Genomic DNA, 16490 nt, shown 5'->3' with positions numbered 1-16490 from the left:
GCATAGATTTGACTGGTAAAATTGTTCAACTAACTGTATGGCAATTCTGGAATATACAAATCAAAATGTGGATCTTGTAAAAACAAGGGGGCTGCAGTATTGGCTACATCTCAACTACAATATCAGTGTCTGAACCATGTGTTGGAAAAACTCACCAAGATGAGTATGTCTGTAGAAGTCAGTAAACTAGGAAAAATTTTTATGGCATCCAAAATATCTTGGGCAGTAGGGACTCCATAGTGCATGTACTCTTGCCAAAAGAAAAAAATGAGACAATGCGGTGATCCTTTGCATGTTCGAATATTTAGGACTTTTGGATGATTGGCCCCTTTAATTCTTAGCTCTCAGGAAATCATCTTGCCTTATGCATGGGGTTGCAGACAGGTTTGTTTGGTAATGCAGCTTTGGCTGGACCCCACATTTTTCACTATCACAGAAATCTGCTTGGCAGAGGCTTGATACAGTTGAATACAGTATTGAAAAACAAAGCCTTAGTACTCAAACAACAGAACAAGTGGTTGATGAGAAACCTCTCACTTCTGTTAAGTTACAGTTACTGAATATTCAGTTTTGTTTTTTTAACTCATTTGAAATAGTGAGTTTTGGTTACATTTCTCTTAATGTCTCTTAAAACATTTATAGATATGCTTCTTATTTTAATAGTGTTTATTCTTTGAAAAGGTCTGAATTTTACAAAAGCCAGCTTAGATTTTTATACAAGGAATTACAGTCAGAAAGTTAAAAATGTGTAAAGTAGGTATTTAAATAGGGAAATATAATTAAAGGAAGTAAAACAGAGTTTTAGTTATTTATGCTTTCAAGGGAAAAGAATTCTTTTTTTCTAATTCCTTACAGATAGATACTTGTCTGTATAGCAAATATCATATGGCAGTTTATGTTTTTGTTTTTGTAGTGACTTTAGCTTCCACTCAAGTTGATACTGAATTGTAACTTTTTCTACCAAAAAAAGAGTGATTTTATGAATATAACCTCATTTCAAAAAGTTCTTTTCAGCTCAAATTACCTTTTAGTGCAAAGAATTCATAGCCTAGACTCCAGAGAATCCCTCCAGAAATGTTAAGCAACACTTGTGTATGTGTGCATCTTTGGGGGGAGAAAAGGTCCACAGCTTCCAACAGATTTTAGACTGAATCCATGAAAGGTTACAAACCACTATTTATAGACCGATATATTCAGTGTTTGACTCTTCCTCACCCTTCTTTATGTGACCTTATATTAGGTAGTAAATGCTTCCAATAAAGAGAATTATTGAAGAGAAATTACTATGAGAAATATATTATGAAGAGAAATTATTAAAGAGAAGTAATGACAATGTTTGGCTGAAAGATACCTTGGAGATCATCTATTCTAACTTCTTCACTTTATGAATGAAGATTGTTTCTATGATTATATAGCAAATTACTGGTTAAGTTGAAATTTTATGATTCCCGATTCAGTGCTCTTTCCTTTGTAGCACACAGTTAACTATATCAGTAAAACTAAGCCATGAAGATTTTATGGTGGTTTTGGTTTAAGATTCTTAGATCAGATAAGGACTTATATTTAGCATTTGGTGGCATGCTTAAGCAGAGGAATGTTAGCAGAATGGAATAGCAGACTGGATTGATTGAAGAGGAGTGAGACTTAAATGATGATGCTGTAAGCCGTGTAATGGAAAGACGGAACTCTGAATGTTTAGACTGGAGAAGAAATGACTGGGGAAATGGAGGATCATAGTAACTTCTAAGCATCTGAAAGGGTTCTTGGAGAAAGACTAAGTAATGAGTAAGGCTGTGAGGCCCTAAATGGAGTAGAATATATGTAGAGGACTAATTTCTGTACAATATAGAAATTAATTTTCTCATGATTTAGAACTAACTGAAAGTGTAAGGGAAAGTAGTGAGTACCTTGTTACCAGTGTTGGGTAAGCAGAGGCTAGATGGTCCCAATTGATGGTCTTAGGGATGATGTAAAGAGAATTTAACACTGAATAAAAGTTGAACTAGATGACCTCCTAGGTCCCTTTCAGTGCTATGATAACTTGGAATAGGTAATTAAAGCAATACTTCTGTAGACTGAAGTGAAAATTAAAGTATTTCTCATCTCCCATAAACCTCATTTGTTTAGGTGACTAAGGATATGTAGAAAGCCTTTCTCTTTGAATTTTCAAAGATGAGAATGATCAGACTCTTCAGATACATTTTAAAAAAATCTTACTGAACACCATAATTTGATCAGCAAACTTACCCAAAGTATTATACAGTGATTTTTAAAATTTACTAACATAGGATGTGCTATTTTAGAAACTTAGAAGTAATTTTTTTATTGATGTCTCAGATTTGGGAAAATTGACATGCCTTCCCTAAAAATGTAGTTAGCATAAAAATTATCCTTTAGGAGTATTGTAGTACTCTCGTCCAATAATGTAGCCCCCTTGGTTAGCTTTAACTTGGCATATTTAAACTTTGGGGAGTGCTTCTAGTTCTGCCTGGTGTTAAGGTCTATAGACAATGGCCGGTCCATGGCACAATATGGACCAGTGATGTGAAAATTTCCAGCTCTCCAGTCAGTAGGTGTTTGTAAATATGTGTATATACATACAAAATACTCTGTGTTTACTGATTGTGAAACCATGTAATACAGGTTGTTGTTGGCTTATGCTGAACTTCTTGAAAGAAGCCCACTTTGAAAATGTGTTGCTGTTGAAGCTAATAGTATGCATCAGGTACTGTCTCTCAAAAGTACTGCACTTAAAGCTTGTTTTAAAGACATGTATTGGTAAAAACTTCTGTACAGTGTCAAACTCTAGCATTGTGTACATCACTTTCTGAAAAGTATCCATTCTTTCCTTTAATTTGAAAGTGTGATTGTATTTGGCATTTGCCAAAAAGATATTCTCAAGTTAAGTGGAATTTGTTAGATAGAATTATTTTCTTAAACTTTTGGTGTTTGTATTTAAATTGGATATGAATGGATGTTTAACGTTAACCAGGAATCACATTTCTCTTATGAATTGTAATGGATATTTTGAATGGGTGTTTCCCATGTGAGAACTCTGTTAAGTACTTGGGTCAAAATTGTTAAAACCATGTTTCTACTTTTGTGTCAGATAGAGGAAAGGGTCGCCAGAGACAAGCCATTTTGGGAGAACACCCTTCTTCGTTTAGACATGATGGCTATGGTAAGTTTTTCAAGGCAGAAGGAAGGTAGTATAGACAAACTATTAGAATTTTTGCATTTCTGATGAAGAATGGCACAATTCTTGTCTCTATTTTTCCTGCTCACCTGACTTGGTTTATGGGATCAGTCCCTTATAAATGTACTCCAAAGGAGTTGTCCCAAATCCTTTGTTTTCTTAGGCTATTGTTATATCACATAATCTTTGAGATAAATGAGAACTATTGTTTGGGATTGAAAGCTTTTTTACCATTATATTTTGTTTTGTTTTGTTTTGGCTTTGATTAGTACGGGGCTCTAGTCTGTCAGAGACCAGAAAGAAGTATTGCTCAGTAAGTGTATTTTCTTCCATTCTAGCAGTTATGAGTAAAGAGGAATTTAGAGTAATAAAAGGCAGAGAGAATGGGGTATTTGTTGAAAGGAAACATGTTTTTGGTTAGATCCTTAATTCTTTTAGTTCTGCAGTTGGTACTTCAGCTTTGGTTAAATTTGTATTTAATTATTTTTTTAAAACTTCTCAGTTTTAATGTTTGCTATGTTGATAAGTTAAGATTATGAAAGCTAGAATAATAATCTTCCCCAGGAAGAAGTTAGGTATCAGACTGTTGTCTTTGTTAAGTAGATGTTGAGAATTGTTATTGATAAAAGTTTAAACTGGTTATAAGTTCTGTGTTTTTAAATAGTTTTTTAGTTTTTAGCAGTAGTTATTGACCCACCTACTCTGTGGTTTAAAGTTGAAGTACAATTAGAGGTACTGTTAGAAGTGGTAGAAAATACAAATTGCTATGTTGTACTCTTGGGAGTTATTATTGAAAAGCCACCAGTGTTTCCTGTTGTCTGAAATATTTTCAAATTGTGTACATGTTTGATGACCATTCTTAGCTGTGAGTTTTAGCTTATTCCCTAGTGTCTTTATTTGAACTCCAGGAATTTATTAACCCTGTGTGTGTGTTTTTGTGTGTATGTATATTTGTTCAAGTTTCTGTGGTAGTCTATATTGCAGAAGAGATTATGAAACAATCTCTATGTTATGTCAAAACAGTGAGTGTGGTATAGAAGGAAAACCTTACTACAGTCGTTTTCGTGTGTTCCTTGATCGTTTTTCTTAGTTGTTTCTTTAACAGAGTAAATATTAAATATGGTCATACAAGTAGTTTTCTGATCCTGCAATGAAGAAACACTTATTAGGAATCTACTGTGCGTTGTATAATGGAGGATTTCAAAAGAATGGCTAGTCAAAGTTTGTAGTATAGTTGTAGAGTATATAAATGTGTCATGGCAGTTAGCTTAAGGCCAAAAATTGGTTAAATGTTCTGCTAAAGGGGGTTAGAAAAATCTGTGAGCATATAAATGAAGGACAAAGAACTCTACCATAGTAATGTTGACAGAGACCGTTTTCTCAGTATGGCTCTTCAGGTTTGTCTTCACTTAATAAAATACAAGAAAAATTGCATAAACAAGAATATGTTATATGCCCTAGAAGAACTTTATATTTTCTAAAAGCCTATTGTGAAGTTCTTTGTCAGTTTCATGCCCTTATTTATTTAGTGTTTGTGTGTGTGTGTGCACGTGCGTGCACATGTGCGTGTGTGTATAAATATTAAAATGTAAGCTTACTTAAAGAGAGGTGCAAAATTCTTTGGAATGATGTTTGTTAAATAGGGATCATTCAGGTTCTGGAGAGTCCTGCTGAGGAGGAATGGTTATGGTGGGGTTGTGTAGGGGCGTCCATTCTGAGCTATGTCCATTGAAACATTTAACTAAGGAAAATCTGTTCTACTTTCCTAGGGAAGTAAGCAGAACAGGATATAGGAGATAGTGATAAATAAAGATTGATTGAGGAGAGAAGTAAGATGAGGAAATTGGGGAAAAAGCAAAGGTGACAGTGGATGCTTGTGATATTATATTAGCCTTTTTACAAATGCTTCAAATCACAGCTGTGTCCCTTCAGATCAGCAGTTCAACAAAACAGGTTTATTTGCATTTTAGTGTCATATCATAGGTAGCTTTTCCTTTATGATGGTATGTGAGAAAGAAGGAATAGAAAAGGTTTATTTAATAGATTAAATTTATTCACATAGTGTATTATAGCAGTATAAATTTGTGCTTTCAGAATTCTTTAGATCTCTTAATTTGGGAAGCCCAGCCATGTGAGATGAACTGATAGAAGCCCTCATATTTGAAAAGTGGCAAAAAATAATGTACAGGTTTGTTTGCTCCGAGCACAAGAAAAATTTCTATATTAATTGTTAGCATCTTTGGATATGGTTCCTGGACCAAAGATATTTTAAATAGCAAAGACGAGAAAGGCCTTCAAAACGTTCAAGATGCTGTTTACGTAGCATTTTTCCATATAAGTGAATTTTTTAAAACCTGAAGCACCAAAACATTTTGCATGAACTATTTAGTATAGGAAGCTTTTAAGAGACTTTTTTTTCTTATCATAATATAGGTAACAATTTAAGTAGTGTAAGTAACATAATTTAATCCTGGTGGCCCAATGTCATAATTGAAAACATCAGGTATTCTTTTGCACTGAATTTAATTGTTACCTATGGCAGTAGATTGCAAGAGTTTTTGGACCTTGGTCAACTTAAGCAGAGTATAAGTTTCCACTGCCCATCTACTATACATTTTTCCACTTACTGTGAAAAAATTTACTGATAATAGTGTAGTGTCATTACTGTACTAACAAATGATAGTAGTGGGGGTAGGGCTGGGTGGAGTATAATATGCATGTGTATTTTTGCAATAAGGGTAAGAATGATTGATATTTGACCCCAGTATATATATGATAGTCTAAATTAGAGGCCAAAATATATAATTACAAGTAACTCACCATGAGCTATATTGATTGTCTTGATAAACTAGATTACCAGCAATAAGAACAGTTGAAAACCATGACCAATTTAAGGCAACACTGATGATGATGTATTGATAAAGTATGCCTCCATAAAATTGCAGGAATTTACAGTACATTTGTGTGTGCTCAGTGGTAGTGTTACTGTGTTGTTATGAATGGCAGCTATATTTAGAATACTGAATTGGAGTCCACATAAGCTGTAATAATGTGCTATGATACCAAAATATAGTTCTTAGTAACTCACCTAGTAGATGACAGGTGTCCCTTAGTTTAACGTAAAAATGAAAGCCAGTAACATTACATATTCTTCTTGAGAAATGAGGAAAGAACTTGGGTTTTTGGATTGGTTTCTTGCACACCAGGAGAATCGTTGCATGCACCCCAGAGTATGCTTCTGTAATCACTAACTCAGGAGTGCCTAAGATGTTGGTTTATATTTTGAGTTACGTATCTCCATCTTAGTTGCTTCTTCTGAGTTCTTACGCCTCTCTTCTTGCTGCTGTAAATGTGCCCTGTGCAGACTTTTAGTATCACAGTTTCTCCAGACTCCCTCATTCCCGTCTCTTCCATTCACCCTAGCTTTGTTTTTCCTGTTACTTCTAATCTATTATGGATGGGAAAACAGGATAAATTAAAGTTGTTTTGAACTACTCTAGAGTTAGCAAGTTGATTCTTAATAAAGATTCTTAGTATAAGAGACGGATTTGTTTGTGTTTCTGTGACAGCAGTTTCAGATACTCAAGCATTTTTTTCTTCTGGATTCGTGATGTTGTTTCAAAAAATGGAAGTTGCTGAATAATGACACCTCTGAGTATGTGTGTGGGGGGGTTATTAGCTAAATCTAGGGTTTTAGTTTCCTAAATTATAATCAGGGGAATAAAATACTAACCTGCAAGTACATTAATAGTAAAATATATTCAAGGGAACAGCTTTTCAGTGGAACTAAAGATGTTCTTTTTTTTATATCTGTATATAGTTTACTAGATTTCACTGTAGATTTTATTATATTATCCTCCAAAAAATGTTGGCAGAAGTTTTTTTTTTAATTTTGAAGTATAATTTATATATAGTGGCCCAAAGTTTTACACTGATTCCTCCTCTATCTGTAGCCTGATCTTGTATACTTTTTTGTTAAACTACTGTTTTTTAAAAATAAGGACTTAAAGCCTGGTATATGCAGGTGTGTGCAGGTCAGCGTTTATTGGATCTGGTGCAAATAAGTACATATTTTTGTTAATTCCCACAGGTTATATTTGAATATTCATACGTTTGAGTTTTCCTTGGATATACATCAACCTAGCTAATATTAAGAGTTTGTTTTTGTGTGCGGTGAAATGTGTCTGCTAAAGCTGTGTTTTGTTTTGTTTTGCTTTTTTTAATAGGATCCCATGGTCCATTATTACCTTTACCAAGTCGTTACAGAATGGGTTCTCGAGATACACCTGAGCTTGTTGCCTATCCGTTACCGCAGGCATCTTCCTCTTACATGCATGGAGGAAATCCCTCTGGTTCAGTTGTAATGGTTAGTGGATTACATCAACTAAAAATGAATTGTTCAAGAGTCTTCAACCTATTCTGCTTATATGGAAATATTGAAAAGGTGAGTTTTCATTTTAAAAAATTATTATTTTTTAAAGTTTCATTTTATATGAGCTTCTTCTGCTAGGATATGTAGTAGGAAAATCTGAAAAGGCTGCAAATATGTGTGTCTTCTCATATTTAGAAACTGCAAGTTCTTTCAGTAGTGATCCACATAAGCTAAAAATCCATTAGGTAGGAATTCTGGAAATTGTTTTTTGTAGGTAAGTGATCAGAATAGGATGTTGGTACTAAAAATATTTTTTAAATTACTAATATAAGAAGTCTAAAACAGCAAGTAGTTTAATCAATTACTAGCATATTATAGGCATAAAGCCTATATATTTTTAAATCATTTCAAAGATATTCTAACATTTAACATGTTGAATTGTGGAATTTTGAAAAAGCAGTTACTTTCTTGGAGCTAGGTATATATAAACATGTCTCAGAGTCTGGCCGTAGCTATGAATTTTAGGAGAGTTCTAGATTCATATATTTGCCTCCCAAATACTAGAGTTCTAGTATCTTCTGAGGAACAACATACTTTAATCTCAGTCAGTATTTGAAGTTGATCCACTTTGATAGAATGTGTCCAAAACTTTCTGTCTGGAGGCTTACACTCAAAACGTAGCAAAACATTTAAATTTCACACATTTTGAAGATCTTTAAAATTGTAACTTTATTTTCACCAGATAACTCTGTGGTTTCCCCAGATCTGTGATGTTTTGTTTATTTTTTTATTTATTATTTTTTTCAAAGAGGTCTTTATTTATTTTTGGCTGCGTTGGGTCTTTGTTGCTGCTCATGGGCTTTCTCTAGTTGCAGTGAATGGGGTCTACTCTTCCTGTGGTGTGTGGGCTTCTCATTGCGGTGGCTCCTCTTGTTGCAGAGCATGGGCTCTGGCGTGTGGGCTTCAGTAGTTGTGGCACACGGGCTCAGTAGTTGTGGCTCACAGGCTCTAGAACGCAGGCTCAGTAGTTGTGGCACATGGGCTTAGTTGCTCTGCGGCATGTGGGATCTTCCTAGACCAGGGCTCGAGCCCGTGTCCCCTGCATTGGCAGGCGGATTGTTAACCACTGCGCCACCAGGGAAGTCCTGTTCAATGTGTTATTAATGTTAGTGGTACTTAATAGCTGTTTAGGGACTTTGCAAGGCGTAGGCACCATCCTGAAAGATAGTCATACTTTATTCCATCTAACCCTTACAGCATTATATACTAAAATTGGAATAATATAATAGGATAAGTATGGCTCTGTCAAAGATGTCATGAAACCTTGGGAAGTATTGCCTGTTTTTAAACTGCCCCTTCCTTGCCTAAGCCTTACTGTCAGTGCTGTCTCAAGGCCATCTTGTGTTATTTCTTATATGGTATCTTGTTTATTGCTTAAGGCAATAAACAACACTCTGAATGGTTGGTAATTATTACTTACTTTAAAATTTCTGACCTACCTACTGGAATATAAGCTTTAAGAAGACTATGTCTATTATGTTTGCCATTAAATCCCCAGTACCTAGCACAGTATGTTTATTAGAACATGTTAGGCACTTAATAAATACTTATTGAATGAATAAATATTGATGAGTCCTGCCAAATGTTATCATTATCTCCATTTTAAAAGGAAGTCTGTGGCTCAGAGAAGTGAAATAAATTGCCCCAAATCACACAATTAATAAATAGCAGAGTCAGGGCAAGCCTATGCTCTTCTTTAGTGTGCTGTACAATAGAATTGTAGTCTTGCTTTTAAACTTTATTGAATTTTGATAAGAATTCTAATAGCAGAGCAGAATAAAGTTAAGATTCCAGGTGATTTTCTTTATTTGACATCAACCACCTATAGTGCCTATTAGAAATTCTGTTACTGTAAAAGGGAATTAAATGTTCACCTTTTTGGGATTTTGTATTTACAGGTAAAATTTATGAAGACCATTCCTGGTACAGCACTGGTAGAAATGGGTGATGAGTATGCTGTAGAAAGAGCTGTCACACATCTTAACAATGTCAAATTATTTGGGAAAAGACTTAACGTTTGGTAATTATTTATCTTAAGTGGTAAATTTAAAAAATATTTATCCTTTTTATTAGAGACATTAATTTCCATTTCAGAATATCTGAAACTAGCAGCTATAGTGATGTCATTTTAGACACTTAGGGTCGTATACTTTAGATTTTCCATATTACTTATTCCTAGTTTTAGTTTTATGGTCATAAAATAGCATGTTAAAATGAGCAAGTTTTTTAAATTAAAGTTTTCTAATATGAAAATATATTCAGTAGATTTTTCTTTCTAAGTGATGTCTAAACTGTAAGAGTGATTATAATTCAAACTAAATTTAAATATTAGTAAATATTGAAACTGTAAATTGCTACGTATGCTTTTTTTGTTAAGATTGATACAGGCCTATATGTTAACATTTTGAGACTGCCTACTTGCTGCTTTTTATCTAACAAACGTATGTTCTGTACCTCTTACCTTTCCGATCTTTAGTGTGTCTAAACAACATTCAGTTGTTCCAAGTCAAATATTTGAGCTGGAGGATGGTACAAGTAGCTACAAGGATTTTGCAATGAGCAAAAATAATCGCTTTACAAGTGCTGGCCAAGCATCTAAGAATATAATCCAGCCACCCTCGTGTGTGCTGCATTATTATAATGTTCCATTGTGTGTCACAGAAGAGACCTTCACAAAGGTAGGCACTGGAATACAAATTGTGTAGAATGTTCCTATTTCCTATATTGAAATACATCATGTTTTAGCATCATTTTAAAGTCTTGCTCTGTTCATCTTCTGCTTTTGGTATTATTGGTGTTCTGTTACTTATTTGGTACTTAATATAGTACATCCTTTGACCATTATACTCTTCTGGCCTCCATCCTTCACTGGTCTCTTTGTTGTTTTGTGGCTCAGTTGTTTTGAGAGTTGGAATTAGAATGAGGTACCCTTAGTCCTGCATTCAGAAAGTTCTTTTAGGGCTTCCCTGGTGGCGCAGTGGTTGAGAGTCCACCTGCCGATGCAGGGGACACGGGTTCGTGCCCCAGTCCGGGAAGATCCCACATGCTGCAGAGCGGCTGGGCCCGTGAGCCACGGCCGCTGAGCCTGCGCGTCCAGAGCCTGTGCTCCGCAACGGGAGAAGCCACAACAGTGAGAGGCCCGCGTACCGCAAAAAAAAAAAAAAAAAAAAGAAAGTTCTTTTACCATGTCCTTAGATCTCATGCGTAACAAAATTTTATATATCCCTGCATTTTTCCCTAACTGTAGGAAGTGCTTCAGAAAAGAATTGATTTTTCTGGAACACTACTCCCTACCTTAGGTACTCAATAAACCCTGGTCAGCTTTGAGAATATATATTTCAGTTACAAATCTTGTTTTTATTGTACAACACTAAAATTATATACATAGTTTATAGGATATCACTATTTTAATTGATTTTCTCATACACTTTGTGAATCTAAAAACATATTTGATTTAATTCATTCATGCCATACTCAAAACTAAAATGCTACCATAAAGTTTACTTTCTGGGGGGAAAAAAGGGTAGGAATCTTATTTTGGCTATATTTTTAATGGAGTTTTACATTTCTTTGACAGTTGTGTAATGACCATGAAGTTCTTACATTCATCAAATATAAAGTGTTTGATGCAAAACGTAAGCGCACATTTTCTCTTTTTAAGTTTCCTGGTTAATTTGATAGGCAAATAAAAACTAGATTTGTGTTTCTTTGTTTTCTTTTAGCTTCTGCCAAAACACTTTCTGGGCTGTTAGAATGGGAATGCAAAACTGATGCAGTAGAAGCCCTCACAGCACTAAATCACTACCAGATAAGAGTTCCAAGTAAGTAAAATCGTGTCATAATTATTCAATGGGAGTTACCATCAGAAACATTGTTGATAATTTAAAAGTAATATTTATTGGTTGTTTTTTAATACAGAGAAGTTTGAATTTTAAAAAGGCATATAAATCCCACAACCCTCATAATTCTTATATTAGTTACCTATTGCTGTGTAACAAATTATTGCAGTATTTAGCAGCTTAAAACAGCAAAACATGTATTATCTTACTGTTTCTGAGGATCAGTAATCTGTGTACAGTTTCGCTGGGTAGTTCTGGCTGGTAGTTCAGCCTCTCATGAGGCTGCCTGCCGTCGGCTATAATCTGCAGTAATTTCAAGTCTTATGACTGGCGGCTGGAAAATCCACTTCCACGCTCACTCATGTGGTTCTTTGTAGGGACAGTAAGCCACATTGGCCATTTCATAGCTCTTTTCTTTCCAAATGAGTGATTCAAGAAACATGAAAGCAAAAGGCCAACAAAACAAAAGCCACAGTGTCTTTCGTAACCTAATACCGGAAGTAACATACCATCACTTATGCTGTAATCTTGTGGTCCTACTGACCAACCATGGTCTGGTGTAGGAGGCAGGGAACATTGGGGCCATCTTGGAGGCTGACTTCCATAATTCCTGTTGATCTTTTTAGAAGAAAGCAATAAATATATATGGTTAAAAAACTCAAACAGTACATACTGGTACAAATGAAAGTTAAAGCTTTCTGTAACCTCTAACCTTTCTGTCTTTTTCCTTTTATTCCTCCTCCCCAATGTATATATCTACATTTTAAAAACTTACACAAAATGGTTCTTCTATACATACTATTGTGTGCCTTGCTGTTTTCACTTAGTATATCTTGGAGCTGTTTCTCTATCAGCAGGTGCAACGCTACCCTGTTTTTTTTTTCCCAACAGAGTAGCTATTTTTAGTAGACATGTACCACAGTTTATTCAATTTATCCACTTCCCCACTGATGAACACTGGTTGTTTCCAATTGTGTTTTTCTGTTAGTGCAGTAAACATCCTTATAGTTGCACGTTTTGTGTTTGTAGGGCAGTTTCCTCATAGTGGAGAGCATAAAGTTTTATATTTTGGTAAATGTTGCTAGATTGCCCTGTAAAACGGTTACACAACTTTACCACTTGGGGTATATGAAAATGCCAACTGCCCAACACTCTTACCAACACTGAGTGTTGTCAGACTTTGAATTTTAGCAATATGATAGATGAAAAATGGTATTCCACATTATTTTAATTTGTATCAAATGAAACTGTCGCTCTCTTTGTTTATTTTCTCTATAATGGTAAATGGCCTCTTTTTTACAGTGCAAAGAACACTCAAATATTTAACTTTTGAAGTTTGTGCTGTGTAATTTACTTCGATCTTGGATCTAAAGAGTGTTGAAACTTTGTTTTTCTAAATGATAGGAGAAAAATTATTATTAATTTTATAAGGTGTGATGATGAATGATTGTGGAGGGGGAAAAATGAATACACACTGAAGGATTTATGGGTGGAATAACATATCTAGGATTTGCTTTAAAATATTCCAGCCCCTCAAGAGTGTGCGGAGAGTAGGTGGATGAAGTAAGACTGCCAAATGTTGACAATTATTGAAGCTATGTGGATGTTTATTATACTGATCCATATTTTTTTTTGTTTGAAAATTTTCTTAGTAAAAAGTTAAAAAATAAATAAGTAGGAATACCTCTTTTCATTTTACCTTTAGTCACAAAAGTAAATTTTAAATAGTGAATCACGCTTAATTTTTGATGGAAAATTTTAGAAGACTTTATATGCATATTTGAGATATATTCAAAACAGCATATGAATTGTAAACTCCTTGGAAACAGGTACAATTATTTCTTTTTTTATCCTCTGCAGTGTCTTGCAAATATTTGTTGATGTATATGCTTTTTCTTTTATAGGAATTTTTTTTCCTTAAGGAGCGATAACCTTTTTTTTTTTTTTTTTTGCGGTACGCGAGCCACTCACTGTTGTGGCCTCTCCCGTTGCGGAGCACAGGCTCCGGTCACGCAGGCTCAGAGGCCATGGCTCACAGGCCCAGCCGCTCTGCGGCATGTGGTGGGAGGCATGTGGTGGGATCTTCTCGGACCGGGGCACGAACCTGTGTCCCCTGCATTGGCAGGCGGACTCTCAACCACTGCGCCACCAGGGAAGCCCAGGAGCGATAACTTTTAATACTAAAATTCTGGTACATTAAGATACCAGAATTATTTCTGCCTGTTCTGAAAAGTTAAAGAGGAATGTATAAAATGGAAGTATTTTTGTGGATTATACCTTTTTTTTTTTTTTTTTTTTTTTTTTTTAGCAATTTTAAAATTCATATGCCCCGTTGATGATCAGAGATTTAATACTTGCTCTCCTGGAACTTTTTCAGCTCATTGATATCTTCTTATACATTCCAGTCTTATCCCATTTCCCAAGCTATATTTGAATTAACTTTTATAGAGTAATTACCATTGGTAATATTTTCTGCAAAGTAGTTTTGCTGATGGACTTAGATAAGCCTAATCCTGATACTATTTATCTGTAATGTCTAATTCACTAGAAGAAATTGCGGGAGCCTCCTATGTGTCAAATAATGTTTAGAACAATAGGAATGTAAAAATGGACAAAGTTCCGGCCTTCATGGAGCTTACCTGCTACTAGGTATGAACGAAAGAAATCTTGCCCTTACCTTACATAAAAATTTTCCTTCTTCCAATACTATAAAAAGGTGAAATATTGGGTCGGTTAAAAAGTTCATTCGGGTTTTTCTGTAAGATGTTACGGAAAAACCCGAATGAACTTTTTGGCCAACCCAATAATTTACTCCGCTAACTCAAGGTAATCATGAAAGTTTAAGGGAACTATTAACTTTGTTTTTTAATTTTTACAGATGGTTCCAATCCCTATACATTGAAGCTTTGCTTTTCTACATCATCCCATTTATAAGAAGAGAAGAGCATGTTAGAATTTATGTTTACCTTTATTACAACTTCAAAGCTACACTTCATTTTAAAAAAGAACTAAAATGGTTCATCTAATGTTGCCTTGCTTACTTTGATTCAATATCCTGTCCTGTAATAAATATTTTGCCTTGAGTAAATTTGTTGTAAACTTAAATATTGAATTGCTTTCATTTTAAATAGACTATCATAATGTAGACTATCTACAGCTTTCTTGTAGATTACACAAATATATGATTTCTAATCTTATTTTTCTTCCACAGTGAAAATATATTTGCATTCTTAATGCTAATTATCTGCAAGTATTTTTCCATTGTGTATGAGATTAATGCAGGTGAAAGTATTGCATTTTAATATTATAGAATTCCTATTATATGTTTAGATGTTTAAGTATGTTGCAGTTATTCGTATTAAACATAACTTGTATTTATTAAGTATTTTAATCAAGTTTGAGAATAACATTGCATATATTAAATTTTAAGTACTACAGATTTAGCTGATTTTATATTTCTGAAAGGCTAACAGACATATGGATACACTTGTACAATATGCACTCAAACTTATTTAAACTGTTTTTTTTTTTTTTTTTTTTTTTTAAGTCATTGTCCATTTGTATTGACATGCCTCTGTTTCTAGTTCCAGTTTGGAGATTTTATAAAGTTACAACAATGAGTTAATGTGTTCATCTTCATTTGTTGCATGTGACTTGATCTTGAAAACACACCTGGTATTTGGCATTGAAATTTTAATAGAAGTTATGATTAACAGTTCCTCTTCTAGGTAATCTGAGATCCACGGATGGGCTTTAGGGAGTCTGTGAACTCGCTAAAATTGTATGTAGAATTTTGGGTATTTGCATTTTTATTTTTTACTCTTAAATCCATCAGTAATATATGTATTTTTCTACATGGTACAAGGTATAAGGATCTAATTTTATTTTTATTCCAAACAGATATCTATTTCTTTCAATACCATTTATTAAACATTCTTTCTCCCACTGGATCTGTTTTTTTTTTTTTTTTTTTTTGGGGAAAACAACATAATGCATACATAGGCAAGTAAGATAAGCATTGTATTGAGAGACTATACTGTAACACACATGTTATCAGGTTCACAGCTTTTTAATAACAGAAAACTGATCTAGCCATTTTATTTTCGTCTTTAAAAGAAGGGAGAATATGTTTTATCTACCTAGAGTAACTGTGAAGTCTGTAGTTGGCAATAGCAGTTTTGTGATCCTGAGAGTTTTAAACAAATTTGTATACAGAAGTTTCATTTAGATCTTTTGAAAAAGCTTTATTTTGAATTTTAAGAAAATTTTAAAAAAAGCAGTTTGCCTTAATCCTTTTAGAAATGATGCAGGGGTTTAAAAAAATTTTAAGAGCTATTGAACAGAAAGTTTAGATGGAAATTAAACACACACGTTAACATTTATTTCTCATTGAATTTTGACAGCAGTGGACCAATGTCCCTTTAGCCCTCTAGATCTAGAAAATCTTAAATTCAATCTAGAAGCATTTTAGACCCTTATCATGGAACCCAGTAAGTTACGCCAAAGGTAACCTGTGAATGGACTATAAATGTATGATACTGGGCTGTGTACCTAAGTTTACCTGACTTTACAATAAATGAAGCTTTTTCCCCTCTTCTGTAAGTACTTTTCTACATTTTTGCAAAATTGGTATGTCTTAATTTTTAAAAATAACTTGTGAGTTTATGCAATAGTTGTCTCCTTCCCTTGCCCTCCTCTGAATATAAGATGGATGTCAGTGTTATAGATTATTTTGTGCCTAAAATTTTAGGAGACAAACCTGTGGATGGTGACAGGGCTTATTTAATTTATATTTGCTCTAAGTAGTGTTGACTTTTAGATATGAATTCTATCTTAATGCTTTCTCCCCACCAAAGTGACAAGTAAATTCTTCAGATGTAAGTGAGTTGGTAGGTTGGGCCTTGCTGATTTATGCGCTGGTGTGTCAGTCCTACTGTGTTGCTGTCAGTAATGTCTTTGACAGTTTACTTGGGTATCACCACTGTTTTTAATCTTTTACTTTTTAAAAAAAATTAATTAATTT

General features: G+C 34.2%; 1 protein-coding gene across 1 annotated transcript in view; it reads left to right on the top strand.

Moving 5' to 3' along the window:
• The window catches only part of HNRNPLL (heterogeneous nuclear ribonucleoprotein L like), a 36390-nt gene extending 21809 nt beyond the window's left edge, over positions 1-14581 (top strand). The window contains exons 7-13 of the mRNA XM_060116886.1: positions 3110-3181; positions 7423-7640; positions 9527-9648; positions 10105-10306; positions 11206-11263; positions 11351-11449; positions 14346-14581. Coding sequence (XP_059972869.1) covers positions 3110-3181; positions 7423-7640; positions 9527-9648; positions 10105-10306; positions 11206-11263; positions 11351-11449; positions 14346-14401 — 827 coding nt within the window. The 3' untranslated portion in view covers positions 14402-14581. The remainder of the gene's footprint in view (positions 1-3109; positions 3182-7422; positions 7641-9526; positions 9649-10104; positions 10307-11205; positions 11264-11350; positions 11450-14345) is intronic.
• The last annotated feature ends 1909 nt before the right edge of the window (positions 14582-16490 follow it).

The sequence above is a fragment of the Mesoplodon densirostris genome, chromosome 14 (genome assembly GCF_025265405.1).
Source record: "Mesoplodon densirostris isolate mMesDen1 chromosome 14, mMesDen1 primary haplotype, whole genome shotgun sequence".
NCBI classification, from domain to species: domain Eukaryota; kingdom Metazoa; phylum Chordata; class Mammalia; order Artiodactyla; family Ziphiidae; genus Mesoplodon; species Mesoplodon densirostris.
This window is presented reverse-complemented; position numbering and strand designations above follow the sequence as displayed.